This window comes from Sprattus sprattus (genome assembly GCF_963457725.1).
Source record: "Sprattus sprattus genome assembly, chromosome: 17".
Taxonomy (NCBI): Eukaryota; Metazoa; Chordata; class Actinopteri; order Clupeiformes; family Clupeidae; genus Sprattus; species Sprattus sprattus.
The window spans coordinates 4,730,826-4,747,946 of NC_137915.1; the positions used below are offsets into that span (position 1 = coordinate 4,730,826).

General features: G+C 41.1%; 2 protein-coding genes across 2 annotated transcripts in view; one reads left to right on the forward strand and one right to left on the reverse strand.

Annotated features, from left to right (window-relative positions):
* The window catches only part of LOC308377985 (alpha-2-macroglobulin-like), a gene marked incomplete at both ends in the record, with an annotated part of 28,277 nt that extends 11,515 nt beyond the window's left edge, over positions 1 to 16,762 (reverse strand). The window contains 6 exons of the mRNA XM_080854775.1: positions 208 to 376; positions 507 to 527; positions 1,821 to 1,873; positions 15,703 to 15,862; positions 16,274 to 16,454; positions 16,680 to 16,762. Of these exons, the coding sequence (XP_080710901.1) occupies positions 208 to 376; positions 507 to 527; positions 1,821 to 1,873; positions 15,703 to 15,862; positions 16,274 to 16,454; positions 16,680 to 16,762 (667 nt within the window). The remainder of the gene's footprint in view (positions 1 to 207; positions 377 to 506; positions 528 to 1,820; positions 1,874 to 15,702; positions 15,863 to 16,273; positions 16,455 to 16,679) is intronic.
* Positions 6,355 to 13,425, forward strand: LOC308378197 (uncharacterized protein; the record flags this gene model as incomplete). The annotated part of the gene is made up of 8 exons (XM_080855055.1): positions 6,355 to 6,409; positions 10,910 to 10,984; positions 11,152 to 11,196; positions 11,286 to 11,327; positions 11,680 to 11,724; positions 11,860 to 11,943; positions 12,909 to 12,981; positions 13,281 to 13,425. The coding sequence occupies exons 1-8, from the start codon at positions 6,397 to 6,399 to the stop codon at positions 13,423 to 13,425; spliced, it is 522 nt and encodes a 173-aa protein (XP_080711181.1). The 5' UTR covers positions 6,355 to 6,396.
* Positions 16,763 to 17,121: the final 359 nt, after the last annotated feature.

A 17,121-nucleotide genomic window follows, 5' to 3' on the forward strand; every position in this document is an offset into this window, starting at 1 on the left:
TGAAGGTTTTCACATTCTGATATTATTATTGTTTTAGAGCACTTATGCATATGCAATATGGAATTTGTCCAACAAAGGGCACTAGAGTTGAGGCATGAGATGTTTCATGAGGACAAATTATGTATATTATATAAACACATTTATATTATAACATTATAACATGTCATGAATATGTCTGGATCATATATAAGCCGTAAACAAACTTACCATATTTTTTCACTTGAAATCGATGTGAAACTGTGCTGTGTTCACTGTGCTCTACCCTCAGCCTGTATTCGCCCTGCGGAGCCTCAGGGTTTAACACGTGAGAGAGCTGCACTATCTTGCCCTGTGACGTCACATTAAGCCACTGGCCAATGGTGTTTTGACGGCTGTCCTGTGAAGTGGCAGAGAGAACACACTGATGGCATTTTTGGAAAACCAAAGCTTAACATTTAAAAACTAAAATAAGGACTTTATGGTTAGAAAGTCAAAATGAGAAAACATCAACAGGGTTTTGTTCTTACCACTAGGAACACCAGGTTGTACTGTAAAAACAAGAAGACACATTAATTAGTTGTCTGGACCTTGGTTCCAAAAAGACAGAACCCAACAGTTTGTGTTCAGTGTAAGGTCTGAGCTCTGTCCCTGTCTTGTTTTCCTATGTATCCCTTGTGTTCTCACGTGTTTCTTCATTTGTGTTTGTTTACCCTTGTCTCCTCGTGTCTGTCTCCTCACGCCCTCCCCTTGTTATTCTGCTCGTGTCTGTCTCCCTTGTGCGTCATGTGATCTTTGTTCCTTGTCTAGTCTTTGTGCTTCCTTGTTCCCACCATGTGCTTTTCACTATGGGCTTCCCTGTGTTTGTTGGTGTTTGCCATGTGCCCTCGTTGCTGTCATTGTCTCCCCCGCCTTGATTGTTCTCACCTGTCCCTCGTTATCTGTTCCTGGTAATTCCCTTGTTTAGTCCACCTTTGTCTCATTGTCTGCCCCGCCTTGATTGTCTTCACCTGTCCCTTGTTATCTGTTGTGTGTGTATATATGCTCCTTGTGATGTCTGTCGTTGCTGGTTCGTCATTAATGTTGCGCGTTTGTTTCCCAGTGTTCCCAGTGTTCCCAGTGTTCCCCAGTGTTCCCCAGTGTTCCTCAGTGTTTCTCGAGTGTTCCTCCGTGTTCACAGTTATCATTGCTATTTCTCGTGTTGCTGACCCTGGACTGTTTTCGACTTCTCTCTTGCCTTGCCCTTTTGGATTTGTTTGCCTGCTCTGGACTGCCTAAGGGCTCACATACACATTTTTTTAAACGGGACGCGAGCAAATGCATTGATTCCTATGGCACGGCGCGTTTACCGTGTGCGCCCCTTCTCCACCGCTTTGAAGCGTTTTTTAGGTGCGCTTAAAGGTTGAACTATTCTCAACTTTCCAGCGCAAGGCAGGGAAGCGCACCGCTTCTGTTTTGGCCGCCGCACTTTGCCAAGGCGTTACTGAAGCGTCTACGCCTGAAAAAAGACGCATATGTGTATTTGAGCCCTTACTGTGTACGCTATAGCTGTTTACCTTATGACGGACATAATCTATTCTAGACATCTCAACATCTAGTCATCAGGAATATTTACCCCTAAGAGCACAACCCTAACTGCCTCTGTTCAAAGACCCTAGCCATACAAAGAGGCTTAACACGACTGGGCCTCGACCAAAATCAATTCCAGTTTCAACGTGAAGTTGATAGGTTTTTCTTTCTAATTTCTGTCGTTTCCTAACACTCAAAGCTACTTATTCATGCTCTTGTCTGTCTGTGTTGTCTAGCAGGGAAGTTTGGGGTTAGGACACATGGGAATATCTCACCTTTTCACTGAGCGGAATGAAATTGGTGTCCATGGTGACCACTCTGAACTGCACTGTGGGTAAGCGTAGTACGAGAATCATCACATCATTGGGTGGTGAAATCATTTGGAGTGAAAGTTCACTAAAAGGAATCTATATGTTTATCTGCACAACCCTTTTCTAACAGCATTAAAGGTCTGAGCTTGGTGTGTGTGTGTGTGTGTGTGTGTGTGCTCTTGTTTTTGCGACCATGTTAAGACTCGCGATTGTAAAAATACCTTCCATATTAGGACTTGAAGACAAAGTTAGGACCTAGACCATGGTCCTAAGAAGGAAAAGCTGTTGGGGGGGGTTGTAATGACATGCTTGTATGTCTGTAGTAAATAGGTATTGAAAATGTAGAAGTCTTCAGAATCTTGTGTTTTTTCAAAGTGTGTGTGTGTAGGGGTTGATTCCTGGTTGACTCCAAAGTGGAGACCCCAAAATGGGGACCCCTCTGGTCATTTAGTGGTACTGCCGTGTGTATGAAATTCTGAAACCACACCCATTCCACGCCCATCCTCTAAGCCACTCCCAAGTCTCAAGAAGTGTTGTCTTTGGAGGTAATACAAGTTGTGTTGTCTTTGGTAGGCAATACAATACAAATACAACAAAATATAATTCTAGTACTTTTTGGGTACTCCAACTCAGTTGCCATCAACCATGTCTCCCTCCAACTGTTTCCTGTGCCTACAACTGTTTTAAAATAAAAGTCCTTGCTACATAATTCACTATTAAATAGCCTTATTAAACTGTTTAAACTCATCATGTACCCTAGCCACAACCTCGCAACTACTTCCAATGTTAAAACCTAGTAACAAACATAGCAACCAACATGAATAACCTAGAAACCAGCATAGCAACCATGATAACTACCCTAGCAACAGCCTAGCAACCACCTCAAGTGCCCTATAGCAACCACCTAGCAATTTTTACAGTTACAACCTAGCAACCAACATGCTTAACCTAGCAACCAGCGTAACAATCAACATAAATACCCTAGCAACCAGCATAGCAACCATGATAACTACCCTAGTAGCACAAAGCGAAACGAGAGGTATGGGTCAACTCGTCTAAGTTGAGAGAAGAACGTAGTTCAATGTGGAAAGACGGTGGCGTGTTCCTTTAAAGCAACCACTCAGAACTACTGTAGTAACAGTATAGCAGCCAACTCAATTACCCTAGCAAAAGTCGAGCAACCACTTCCACAGTTACAACCTAGCAACCAGCATGTCTAAGATAGCATCCAACATAACCCCTCCAGTTACCATAGCCCCTACCATAACTATCCAACTATAAACCTGCTACCAATATCTTAATGCAAATATTTGCCACAAAGTTCACATCAAGAAACAGGTTACAGTTCACATACAGTACAGTGCAGTACCTTTATTTGCACTCGTAATTCCCTGGAGTTACATTTTCATGTTTAGTTTTGAAGTTTTAAGTTCTTGTCTTATGTTCTTGACATTTTATCTTGTCTTGTAAGCCTTTCTCATTGCAATGACAGTATTGCAGATGTGTGATTGATGAACTTTTATCTGTTGAAGGTGTGATAGAAATATGACCCCTTTCAATTTAAAATGAATTATTGTCTTTTCGGGTATAATTGTGGATAATTGTGTTGTTTGGTGGTCATGAAGAAGCCCAGCAAACAAGCCTGCACAGGCCCCTTTGTGGCCCAATTTCAGCTGGCCCTGCAGTACTGGCCCCTGCCCCACCTCGCCCACATTGCCCTAATTGGCGCCCCTTAAGGCTTGATGTGTGGACTGGCCCTAGAACTACCAGAAAGAAACCTGCATGGGTGTTTGATGGGAGAGAGATACCGATTCCCAGTTGTCCTATTTACATGGATAGAAACCCTGTTCAAGTGTAGAGCCGTCATTATACTGACATCAACAGACATAATCATGTCCCATAGACTAATATCTACGGCCTACGCTTCTTAATTCTGTCTGTGACCACAGCCACCTACCTCACTTGCAGGGTGAACTACTGGATTCAATCAAGCCATCATTAGTTAACTAATGCATTTTAACTAATGAAGTGAGTTTACACATCCCACATACACTTGTGCACAAATGACCAACAGACAGACTGAAACTGAATTCAGCAAATAACAGTTCCCTAAGTTAAAAAAGTGAAAAGAAACGGCCTAGAGACATAAGTAGCCTATGATCAGATAACATTAGGCCTAGGTCAAGATCTGTAAACACTCATTCTATACAAAACTGGACCAAAAACACGTATCACCACAAACTAACAAACACACACAAACCGCAAACGGACTTGCACAGGATGCGGTCCGGAAACGCACAATTTCTATGTGAATGAGGCCTTATGAACTATGGGTTTAAGGGAAGCCCAGCATGGGATGTTGATGCAAAGAAAATATAAAGAGAGATGTGTGATAACTAGACCTATTTGGCTGATCCTTTTAGGGGGCTGATCAGTTTCCTATGTGGTGATGTTCAGTGCCAGTCATTTAATCCCATTCAAACCCTGTTTGTTACGAATTGGAGGTGGGGTGATAAACTCAAATGCATGACTCAGACAACAGCAGTGGATTTTAGAGTAAACGTTTTACTGTCCAGGGTTCGGTACACGGTAAGCAGTCAAATGGCAGGCAAACAATCCAAAGGGGTAAAGGCAATAGAGGAGTCAAAAACAGGGGTCAGCAACACAAGGAACTTACTTAAATACTGTGAACACGGAGAGCACACGAAGGAGACACAGAGAAACAACACGTAACAACTATGACGAACCAGCAACGAGAGACAAGAACACAAGAAGTATATATACACACACATGCAACAGATAACAAGGGACAGGTGAAGACAATCAAGGCGGGGCAGACAATGAGACACAGGTGGACTAAACAAGAACAGATAACGAGGGACAGGTGAGAACAATCAAGGCGGGGGAGACAATGACAGCAACGAGGGCACATGGCAAACAGAAACAAACACAGGGAAGCACATGGTGAAAAGCACATGGTGGGAACAAGGAAGCACAAAGACTAGACAACAAACATTATATGACACACAAGGGAGACAAACTAATAAACAGCACAAGCAGAATAACAAGGGGAGGGCGTGAGGAGACAGACACGAGGAGACAAGGGTAAACAAACACAAAAGAAGGAACACGTGAGAACACAAGGGATACATACAAGGAAACAAGACAGGGACAGAACACAGACCTTACACTGTTTATCTGAGTAGCTTAACTGACACATAATGAATCTTAACTAGGCTTCTAATTGAACAGCATATGGTCCAGTTAGCTCTGCCTACCACTACTGAAATCACAAATCTACCAGCTAGGCTGCAGGAAACTGTAAATTATACATTATCTTATCTAGCCTACTTGCCTACATATTAATCTCATTGCAATAAAGCAAAAAATTAAAACAACTTAACATTGATAATTTGGGGTGACGGGAAACATTGACAACTGCTGAGGCCGTTTAGCCTACAGTATTAGAATGATTCTACCCATTCATGATCTTTGCTCATATTGATTTGATAGCCTACTAATAGGAGCCTAATTTGTATTTTACAGAAATACACAAACTGGTGTATAGTCCTAAAATAGTCTACAGCTGTAGTCTATCTTAGGACCATACACCAGCTTGTGTATTTCTGCATCCCTTCTCACTGACGGCAGTTCGCGCCTTTAGTAACACACAAACTGGTGTATGGTCCTAAGATAGACTACCGCTGACGACCCAACCCCCCACTGCTGTAACGCGTGATCGTAGTTCGCGCCTTCATTTAAACACAAACAGGTGTATGGTCCTAAGATATACCTTAATGTACCCCTCCCCCAATTTCAAGCTGGCAAATTCGCGGGATTTCTCCTCACCTAATGCAAAAGTTTGGATAACAAGACTTAGATGGATGGTCAAGACTTGGATGGATGTATGAATGCAAGCAGGTAAGAAAAATGTTCACCAAAGCCATTTCTGTATAACGCTCTACAGCTATTTTGCTAAAATGTGCACAGTGTATGACGTGTAAAGCATTATTTCATACGTTTTTAATCGAGTAGAACTTAGCATTTTAGGGAGGCTAGTCAGTGTGACTGAAAATCGCTAAGGAAAGTTAGTTGCTGGATTTGATCATAGCTTTCCTGCTTTGCTATTTTACCCGACAATACGGTTGTCATAAAGTGGAGGTTTCATGCTTTTGACAGTTTTATTAGGGTAAATGATTGTCGTGGAGCGTTCGATTATCTCGGCGTCTTCAACTTGCTTTTGCACTTTTGGAACATTTTGGCATAATAAAGAAGCCATTTTAAGTAGCATTAGGCTACGGCTTAATTACATCTTGCACGCGCGATCCTGATGGCTTTGCCCACTTGCATGCAAATGTCATATAATGTTCTTTAACAACATAGCCTCGAATGATTATTTAATCTTAGGGACCCGAACTATGCTCAAGACTAGTAGGCCTAGCCAAAACGGATGAACTCTTTCGAGTTGATCAATAGTATTTGCACGTTTTTGTTGCAGAGAAGCCATGGAGTCAGCTAATGACAGCCCAATTTCACAGCAATGGTCAGAGAAGGTATGTGTTTTTAACCTGATTTCATTACTACTGTTTTAATCATCTTTTCAGACTGCTTTCTGTGCATGGTTTTAATGGATTGTAAATTACTTTATCAGACTACAGATTTACATTACGAGAACACATGCAGGATAACAGTAGACCTAGTTGTGCTTAGATAAACTGAGGGAACACTTAATTTGCAGTTGTCTACATACTATATGTTTGGTGGATAGTTTAGTGATAAGTAAAACGTTGCATACCTAAATAATCAACTCAATTAACTGAAGATATGTAGTTGTAATGAAATTGAGTAATGCAAGGACGTGTAAATCGAGGTGTGAGTGAAATATATTGGGCCAATGGAACGAGGAAATTGGGGGGGTTCCCGTTGCCAGGCCGCGCTATGTAGTACGTATATTTTGTATATTTTTTTTTGTCCTATGTCAATCACATCCCTGAACATGACATGCATCATGAACATTAATGACACTTTTTTGTGTTTATGACTTGTCATTAAACGTCATTTGCTTTTTGTAAAGTCTGCACCCCAAACAGCGTCAACTTTACAAAAAACAAATTACTCTTAATGACAAGTCATTAACATAAAAAAGTGTCATTAATGTTCATGATACTGTCATGCTACTGACAGGCCCATGTCAATCAGTGAGAGAGACAGTGATAATTAATCTCCTGGGGCCGATTTCACAAAGGTAAAGACTGTAACTATAGCTTATATGTAGCATATACTGTATGCATTAGATCAAAGTATTCAAAGCTAACATCCAGCAGCACTTTTGCTTGAAATTCCCTGCAAGTAACACAGCAAACACGCTAGGGCCAACCCACACCAAGCCCCTTTCTGGCCCAACTTCAGCAGACATAAGAGCCCCATGCGGGGCCGGTGGCATTTTGCTAATTGGCAAAGCACTGGTACCACAGTACAGACCCCAGCCCTCACCTACCCCAAGTTGGGCCCATTAGGGCTTGGTGTGGGTAGGCCCTAGACCACATGGGCCCTGCAAGGGTGTGTTTGCTGGGTTACTGCTCTCTGTTCAGTATTGTACTGTAGCTTGCTAAGAGTAAACTTTTTCTTCCTGAAGCAAATCTGTTTTGTCCTAATGTTTCAGCTGAGGTATTCTCTAGTTGTCTTGTTAAAGTTATTTTAATAAAGTATGATACTAAGTATTGGCGACTGTCTAACAAATTTCAGTCGCCAAGCAGCTGAGTAGGGGAAACTAACGTGCCCGACGCACTAGATGTCCAAACTTCCAAACAATCAGTTTCAGTTTAGGTTGCTTTATTCGACAATCTTCACAGTATCCAAGCATTAAAAACGTCAGTGAGTCAGATAGTTCATATCCATATTATCCGCAGTAGCTATAGAATCCACAGGTTCAGCAGTAATCTATAAACGAGACTTCAAGTATATCAGGATAAAGTGCATAAGCGAGGATAAAGTGCAAGTGCAGACTCCCATCAGGATAAAGTGCAAAGTACCAAAAATGGGAAGCATAAAGCTGTCAGCAAAAAGTAGGCTTCCCCCATCACCCACTCACTAACTAACTCTCACCTAGCGAGTGAACAGGTGATATTACAAATCACTACTGCCACCACCACCACGTGACCAATTAGTGCACGTCATCACGTAGACACACCCAAACACAAGACCCAAGCCTATGCCTGTCCGTAACACTAAATGTGCTCAGTAAAACTTGTGTGATTGACATAGGATGTTTTAAATCGTAGACTTTGGGCAGATTGAGACAACGTATGGATGGATTGCGCCAACACCATGATGAGTGTGCAAAAAGACATCATTTGGTTCAAGACAGCATACCTGTTAGTACTTTTGGTTTGCTTTTGGAAGACCTGCAACAGGTTACTATCCACATTACTTTCTAGTAAAAAAGCTACTGTTATGTTAGCTGTAAAATCTTAACCTCTGCCGCACAGAAATGGTGGAGGCATTAGACTGCCTTTGTTCATGCTATACCATATTGTACAATACCATTTCCTTGTGTGCCATGATTGCCAATATTAGCCTAGACAAGGAACTTTGTAATGCTCTCTTTTTGCTCTTTAACACTCTTGTACTGTTCAACTTTGCTCTACTGTGGGGTATCCCTATGGATGCATGTTCTTTCATAGAGCCACCAGAGCCTACTGTAATGCATCACTGTGTTTTTGTGTCTGTGTTTTTGAATCTTGTGGATAGACAGTCATTTCAAATGTTGGTTGTATTCTAATTTCATAGCATGGTGAGTGTGTGTGTAAACTTGTCTGTCTGTCTGTCTTAACATCCATTCATCTAGGAAGAGCCAGAGCCACCTCCTCTAGAAAGGACAGACAGCGTATTTGTAAGTGTGGTGTTTGAATTCTTTGACATTCAAAATAACTGAGGCTGTAGTAGTTGAATGATTCTGGTTATTTTACCAGGTCAGGGTTAGTAACCTGCTGGTCAGAAGGTTTGTGACAAAGTTGTTAGTTGGAGGTGTTGGCAAGTAGTCTATTGTTGGGAAAACTTTTTTTACAATTCAAATGGTTGGTTTCATATCAATTTAGTTAACCAAGAAGATGCTGAACATTACTGAGACTGAGTCCTCCAGTAGTGAATCTGTAAGTGACGAGGACAAGGAGTATGTCCCTCAAACATCTGAGGACTCAGATGGCTCCTCTGATGAAGAGCCTTTGAAAGTGCAGGTGAGTTACTTTAAATGTGTGAGAACCTTGAATGTCTTACCTGCTGAAGTTACACTGTGAAGATCTGCTCTTGTAGTTTGCTAGTAGAATATGACAAATGGTCTTGCAATTTAAAATGTGTCTATATTGTCTTGTCACGTGTGCATGCACAATTTACAGTTTACTTTTGTTCTTGCTGATTTGCTTTCAAGATTCCACCAAGAAAAGTGTACAAGAGGGTCAGACAACTGCCAGAGGAAAGTGAAAGTGCAGTGGAGAGTAGCAGTACTTCCGTGGTGGTAATGAACGTAAAAAAACTGAAGGATGGGACAAAAAAGTACCATCAGAAAAGAAACTACTGCCTTTTTTGTGATAAATGCTACCAAAAGCTTGCGCGCCATCTCGAACAGAGGCATTCTGATGAGGCAGAAGTGACCAGAGCACTGGCATGTCCAAAAAGATCTAAGGAAAGAAGGCTGCAGTTAGACTACTTACGGAAAAGGTGGAACCGAGCCCATAACGTTGAGGCAATTAGAGACATGTGCCAGGACAAGATTGCACAGGCAGTTCAAAAAGACAGATGCATAATTGCTCTAGCACAGCAAATGCTAAACAAGAAAGGTGCGTCACAGGATGACCATATCCGCGCAACACTAAGAGAGCTTGGAAGATTATTGCTGGCTGGACAGGAGGTCACTCCTCTGAAGAGTATTGAGCAGTATGTCATGCCATCAAATTTTCATCATTTAATCAGAGCAGTAAAGGTTGTTACCGGTTATGACGAGAACACCAACACCATCAAAAAGTCATCTCTGGCACTAAAACTGGGACATAGCATAAAGAAAGTAGCAGACCTTGTTGCATGTGAAGCCCTCATATCAGGAAATCAAGACAAAGCAAAGCTAATTGAAAACTTCCGCGAGATATATAGAACCCGGTGGAATGAATTCATTTCTGCGTCTGCTTACCGAACACTGCAGGAAGCTAAATGGAATGCGCCTCAGCTTATTCCATTTACTGATGACGTCAAAAAGTTGCACCTTCATCTGGATGAGAAACAGGAGGAGTACTCCAACGTGCTTTCCGGTGACCAGACGCCAAGAAACTGGACCAATCTCGCCAAAGTGATCCTTGCTAAAGTTGTCCTGTTCAATCGGCGTCGACAAGGAGAGGTTTCCAAGATGTTGTTGACGACCTACTTGTCCAGGGTGTCAACACCTGTACATGATGACATCACTCATGCCTTATCGGAGGTGGAAAAAATGCTATGCAAATACTTCTCACGCATGGAAGTAAGAGGGAAAAGAGGAAGGAAGGTGCCAGTGCTATTGACCCCTGCTATGGTCAAGTCATTGGATCTGCTTGCAAAGGAGAGATCAAATTGCGGGATCCTACCTGACAATGACTTCTTATTCGCAAGGCCTGGCAGTGCATCTCACTTAAAGGGGTCAGACTGCATTCGTGTCTATGCAAGAGAATGTGGAGCTGAGCAGCCGCAGACCCTCTCTTCGACGAAACTAAGGAAGCAAGTGTCCACCTTGAGCAAGGTGCTGAACCTTACAGACACCGAACTTGATCAGTTGGCAGAATTGTTAGGGCACGACATAAGAATCCACAGGCAGTATTACCGCTTGCCAGAGGGGACTCTGCAATTAGCCAAAATAAGCAAAATTTTGATGGCATGTGAACAGGGAAGGTTGGCAGACTTTAAAGGGAAAACATTGGAAGAGATTACCATAGAGCCCAGAGGTAAGAAGTTGAGGGTGTAGGGAAAATATTTAGTGGACCATGTCCATGTATTGTGCTTATTTTTGCTCATTTGTGTTTTGACTTTTCTAGAAACTGTTCAGGCAATAACAGAAGAGTCGGATGACGAAGAAGAGAGTCTGAATGAAGAGTCCATTGAGGCCAGTGGTAAGGAATTTGTATTTGACTGTAAATAATGTATCAGTAGTGGATAGGAAGAGGTCTTTACTGAAACAGAAGAACAACAGTAGAAGAGAATGGAAATGCCAATATTGTCTACATGATTGATTACAATCTTCTAAGTAGATGAACATGATACCATGTTGTTTTTTCAGGATCCAGCTCCTCTGTGAGTCGTATGACCAGTCAAGAAGATTATGGTATGTACTTGGAAACAGAATGATTGTTTTTTCATTTCAGGAAGTTTCCAACATTTCAGGGTATTTTGAAAATGTTGTATTTCCTCTAGACTCATCGGTGCCACCGAGCCAATTCAGTGCAGATGTTTCAGGTAATGTACTGAAACAATTTATATCGTTTTGTCTCATGTTTCAAATAATAACTGCATGCATTAATATGTAATTGGGGGTGGGTGATTTCAGGATAAGGAAAATATTTTTAAAAAGTGTGTTCTCTAATTTACTACCGCCTAACCAAAAGTATTTTCAATGCAAGGTTAAGGAGCAGACTTTTAGTCAACCTCTTAAAGAATGGTGGGAAGCAATTTCTTTTGCTTCTGACATTTGTTTTAGTATTTAATATGTTGTTAATTATTAAGTAGTTGTGATTGGCTGTAAAATAACTAGTGTTAGGTTGTGGATAGTTAATGAAGGTCTTATTCTCTTGCACTTTTCCTGTGTCAGAATCAGGTTCATCTTCAGAACTTTCGCTGCAGCCTTCTGACTCAGGTATTGTCCTCAAAAAAGTGCTGTAAATTAATTTCCTTTGAACACAGAAATTAAAGTAAACAGAATTAATATGAAATTCACTTTTGAGAAAAACAATTGTGCGTATACTTGGGTTATTCTTCCTTGTTTTTCTAGACTTATCAGTGCGACCCCAGCGCTGTTCCACCCCAAAACGATCATCAGCTTTTAAACCTTCATCTTCATCATCAGACAGCAGAGGTATTTTGGGAAATGTCTTCCTAAGAAGGTCTGTATTTTGTACAATTAATGTATATGAACATTAATTATCTTTCCACTATTCTTTTCTCTACATTTTGTCTCAGTCTCACAAAGATCAACCAGTACAGCAGAAAAGAAGCCTAAAACAACTTATTCAGGTATGGAATGTAAGGGTTCATGTCTGCCTTCATGGTTTCCTGTTAGTTAGATAATTCTAACTGCAAATCAACACTTTATAAGTTAAAAAGCTGATAAGGTCTTTGTCAGTAGTGCTGCTATAAAATACTATGTTACCTTGGTGCTCTTAGGCTTAGGAATTGCAGACATAGATTGTGTAAAAAAATAGAGACACAGAAAGCCTTTAATTCATTTTTTGTTTTTGTTGTTTTGGCCTACTCAACAATGCGTTTGAGCAATTGAAATATGGTTGTCACTCAAATTTTAAAGCAGGTGAATCACATGATCAATGTAGGGCAGGTAGAATCACCTGATAAGTAAAATCTTAAGTAAACTGTAATGTTTTGTTGAATGAAGTATTGATCTTGACTATTGATTCAACAAGTTTTTATGTTTTTAATGCAGGGTCATGTGTTTTTACCAATCAGGTGATCTACGCACCTGCCCTACACTGATAATATTATTGACCTGCTTTGAAGTATGAGCAGCTAATGACAACCATGTTTCAACCAGCATGTTTGCCCTGATGATGGCTTGCTAGGCTGAAAACCCATTTAATGTGTTGCCATTGTTTAATAGCCAAAAATATGAATTAAAGTGTTTTTTACTTGTATCCTCTTGAGTGCATCTGTGTTTTTGTGTTTTGTTTTATTTAGTTTTTGCCCTTTCTAAGTTAAAAAGCTGTTTCAATAAGGACTAGGTAAAGAAAGTTCAGTAAAGTTGTTGAGCAAGAGAGAAACGTTTGTGATCATGATTTACAAGTGTTATCTAAATGTTGTGTCTTTCAGACCAGGCACCAAGTTCCCCAAAAAAAAAATGGAGTGACAAGGAAGTTGCTGCTGTGGAGTCGAAAATGGGAAGGTACTGACTGATTGACCTGATTCTAACTTTTTTCTTGATATGCCCACTCACTGCACAATAGTTGCGTTTCAATCCAACTGATGCGAATTAGTGATGCGCATCCGTGGTAATGCACATAAATGTGCATTAATCACCGTTTCCAACACCTGTTGACAGGGACGTTGGAAGTATTTTCTGACGGGGGTTGGTGTCAGTTGTGATCCGGGGCGTACATTTTGACATTGGTTTACTATCTGTCTGTCTTGTTGCTTGTATGTTGTGCATGGGGAAATATTGAAGCTGTCTCATCCTATCCTAAGGTTCATCACAAAGGGCAGAACCCCCGGAAAGGAACAATGTGAGGAGTGCATCAGAAGGTGTCCTGAAGCGCTCAAGAACAGGGACTGGAGGGCAGTTAAGTACTATGTCCGGAATAGGATTGTGTCTCTCACAAGGAAAACATGAGGACATGTTTTGTCAGGGGATGTTGGCAGGACATGTTTTTGTTGTCGCGGGGGGGGGGGGGGGGGGGATGGCAGGACATGTTTTTGTTGTCGGGGGAGGGGGGAGGGGGGAGGGGGGCGTATAGCATTGGCAACATTGCATTTTATTTGCATTTTTATTTTTTAAAAGTCAGTTGACTTGAAATTACTGTACTGTACAGTAAGTTATTGCACTCTTCACCGGGGGAGGGGGGCGGTGGCGGCGGCAGGACATGTTTTCTGACATAGTACTTAACTGCTCTCCAGTCCCCATGTTTTTGTTGTCGGGGGGGGGGGGGGGCAGGACATGTTTTTGTTGTCTGGGGAGGGGAGGGGTGGCAGGACATGTTTTTGTTGTCGGGGAGGGGAGGGGGGTATAGCATTGGCAACATTGCATTTTATTTTTATTTAGTCAACCTCTTAAAGAATGGTGGGAAGCAATTTCTTTTGCTTCTGACCTTTTGCTTTTGACATTTGTTAGTATTTAATATGTGGGGGGCACTGATCTCAAAAAGACACTAGATAGCGCATCGCATGGTTTCAAAGTGAGGCCACATGCAAATCGTGGTGGCCATTTTGTTGGGACCACTTTCCTGCCTGAGACCAATGATTATGACGGGCGATGAATATTATTATAAGATATTTAATGAATTTGCATATTAAGCCTTATAGTAATTTCAAGTTTTCATAAACCTTGTTATAGAGCTTGTGTTTGCTTGAATAAAAATATTGAAACTGGTTCCTCTATCGTATTTGATTAGTGTTGATGATTAGAACCTGGCCCATATGTAGCTTTATTTCAATAACTGTATTTATAATCACAAGTTTAATGGATATTTGCAAGCCAGAACATGAAAATACACACTGTGGGAATTTATTTGTTTATTTGTGTAGTGTGGAACAAATCCATTCCCAGTGTGTATTTTCATGTTCTGGCTTGCAAATATCCATTAAACTTGTGATTTTATAAATACAGTTATTGAAATAAAGTTATTGAAAGCTACCAATGGGCCAGGTTCTAATCATCAACACTAATAAAATACGATAGAGGAACAAGTTTCAATATTTTTATTCAAGCAAACACAAGCTCTATAACCAGGTTTATGAAAACTTGAAATTACTATAAGGCTTAATATGCAAATTAATTAAATATCTTGTATATAATATTCATCGCCCGTCATAATCATTGGTCTCAGGCAGGAAAGTGGTCCCAACAAAATGGCCGCCACGATTTGCGTGTGGCCTCACTTTGAAACCATGCGATGCGCTATCCAGTTTCTTTTTGAGATCAGTGGTAGGGGGTGGCAGGACATGTTTTTGTTGTCGGGGAGGGGGGGGGGGTTATGGAATTTTATTTTCATTTTTTTTTTTGAAGTCCGTTGACTTGAAATTACTGTACTGTAATTAATGCACTCTTCAATCTTTATTTTGAACAGAAAAAGTGTAATAAAAATACAGTTTACAAAGCACAACAATATAATGTCTTTAGTGGTAGTACTAACCTGGTCTTGACCAGCACCTCGCTCTACACTATCGTTTCGTACAAGGATACAAGGATGTTTATTTGTCACATGCATATGATTACTAATGTAAAGAATGCAGTGAAATTCAGTTCCTGTCAAGAGTACAGTACAGAGGGACTGGACATTCAGGTATTGAGAAATGATTGTTTACTGGAGGTGTTAACGTTTGAAAAGACCGGATCAGCCCTTGACTGATAGCCTGTAGTATTCTTGCGCTGCTTCACTCTGTTAGCTGACTGGCCAGGTCATGAATTCTCCTGGAGGAATCCAGATCAATGGCTGAAATCCCAGACGTAGCCAGAAGGGAGAAGATAATCGAGTGGAATTGCGTAGGAAGGCTTTGGCCAGGCTATGGTAGTACAGAAATTAAGGTGAGATAACAGTTACATGGTCAGAAAACTGTTTAACTACAGATGAGGGTGGATAATATTCATAATCCACTCTTTGGTCTCCACTTGGTTTTATACACACACTTGTTTGCCCCGCCTTGAGGGGCGGCGACAAGAGGTCCTAACATGCTGTCAAAAAGTGAGGTTTGGTTTACATGTGTGTTTCCACAGTTTCAAGTGCACATGATCAAACTGATTTTTTTCTGAACCTAGTGATGTCACTTTTACCCCTCTATGTTGACAGGAAAGCAGGGTCCTCAGAATGAATGGCCCTACCTGGAGTCTTAACAAGGTCACAAATGCAAGAATGTGTGTGTGTGTGTGTGTGTGTGTAGCACCTGGACGTACCTGTTTGGCCTGGGCTGTATATGGGTTTATCTGTCTGGATGAAGGTAATGGGAGCAGGTTTTGGTGTGAACGTAACAGAAGTCTCTTTAGTCCAGTGAGATGTTTGCCCTTTGACCTCCACTTTGATCTTCTGCACAGTGTTTTCACTTACTGAGGGGGCCTGTCAAAGAGCAGAGTACACACTCTATCAAGGGGGCCCGGTAGCTGGGTTTCCACAAAACTTGCATTTTGACGAGAGACATAAGAAATCCTGACTGGACACTAGCATCAAATCTTCTATTGTGAATAATAACTAACTCTCAATTCACATAGGTTATAATGCAACTTGATGGAAACAGGTTAATTCACATTAATTAGCATTTGTTGTAATTTTCTCAGGTATTTCCATTAAAGTTGCCCTGACAACCTTACATCTTGATCCACAACTGTTCACAACTCCTGCCTTGATTATCCATGTTTAATTTGCATTACGGAAACCGAACCGATCATAATCCTGCGTTTTTAGACATTTTCATAAATACGCTTGACACATGTAATTGTTAAGCGTGCAATTGTTAAGCATATAACAGACCTGGAACTGGAAACAGCGGTGGAAGTCCTTGTCTGATGTTTCCTGGTGAAGAAGCTTCTTCTCGTCTCCTTTAGTCAGATATATGGACATGAGCAGTGTCTCATTTGGACTCAGGAGGCTGGCACAGAGTTGGGCTTCTGACTCGGACCTCATCGCGGCAGGAAAGGTCACCAAGAAAGACCTGGAGAGATGACCACCTTTTTCATTAGTTTACAGGAAAGTTTTCCCATTTATTAAAAAAAAACCACCTTATTTAAAAAAATAAATGTTTTTAATGAAATTAGATAAATACTTGAGATATTCAGAACACAGAATAACACTTAATCTTTGTCACTGTCCTTAACAGTGTCTCAAATTTGAATTCCTGGTTTCCTTCTCTCCTGATTTTGAAGAAGGCTGTACTCACGGCTCTGGTGTTCCTATGGAGGAGCAGAGAGAGTAGAGGCAGCTCAGCAGCCCCCCAGCAATCAGGATCCTGACGAGGGCCATTCTACTGAGAGGAGAGGCTCACACACCAGTGCTGCTGCACGGCACTGAACACACTTTTATTCCAACAGGCTGATGACCTCTTCTTATGTTAAATGATTAACCTGCCACTAGACTATTTGCTTCTCCTTTCCGGTAAGTCATTATGTCAATATCATGTGTCACTCTATAGTAGATTTCTATGCAAAAAGATTCATGCAAAAAGCCTCTGTACACTCAACCTACAGTATTTCACATACATTTGACACTTTATTAACATAATGAACATATTATGTCACTGGTCTGCTGACTATCTGTTGGTGTATGTGAGTGTGTTGATACAGGCCATATGCTGCTTTCGACTGGGGTGTTGTTCCCCCAAA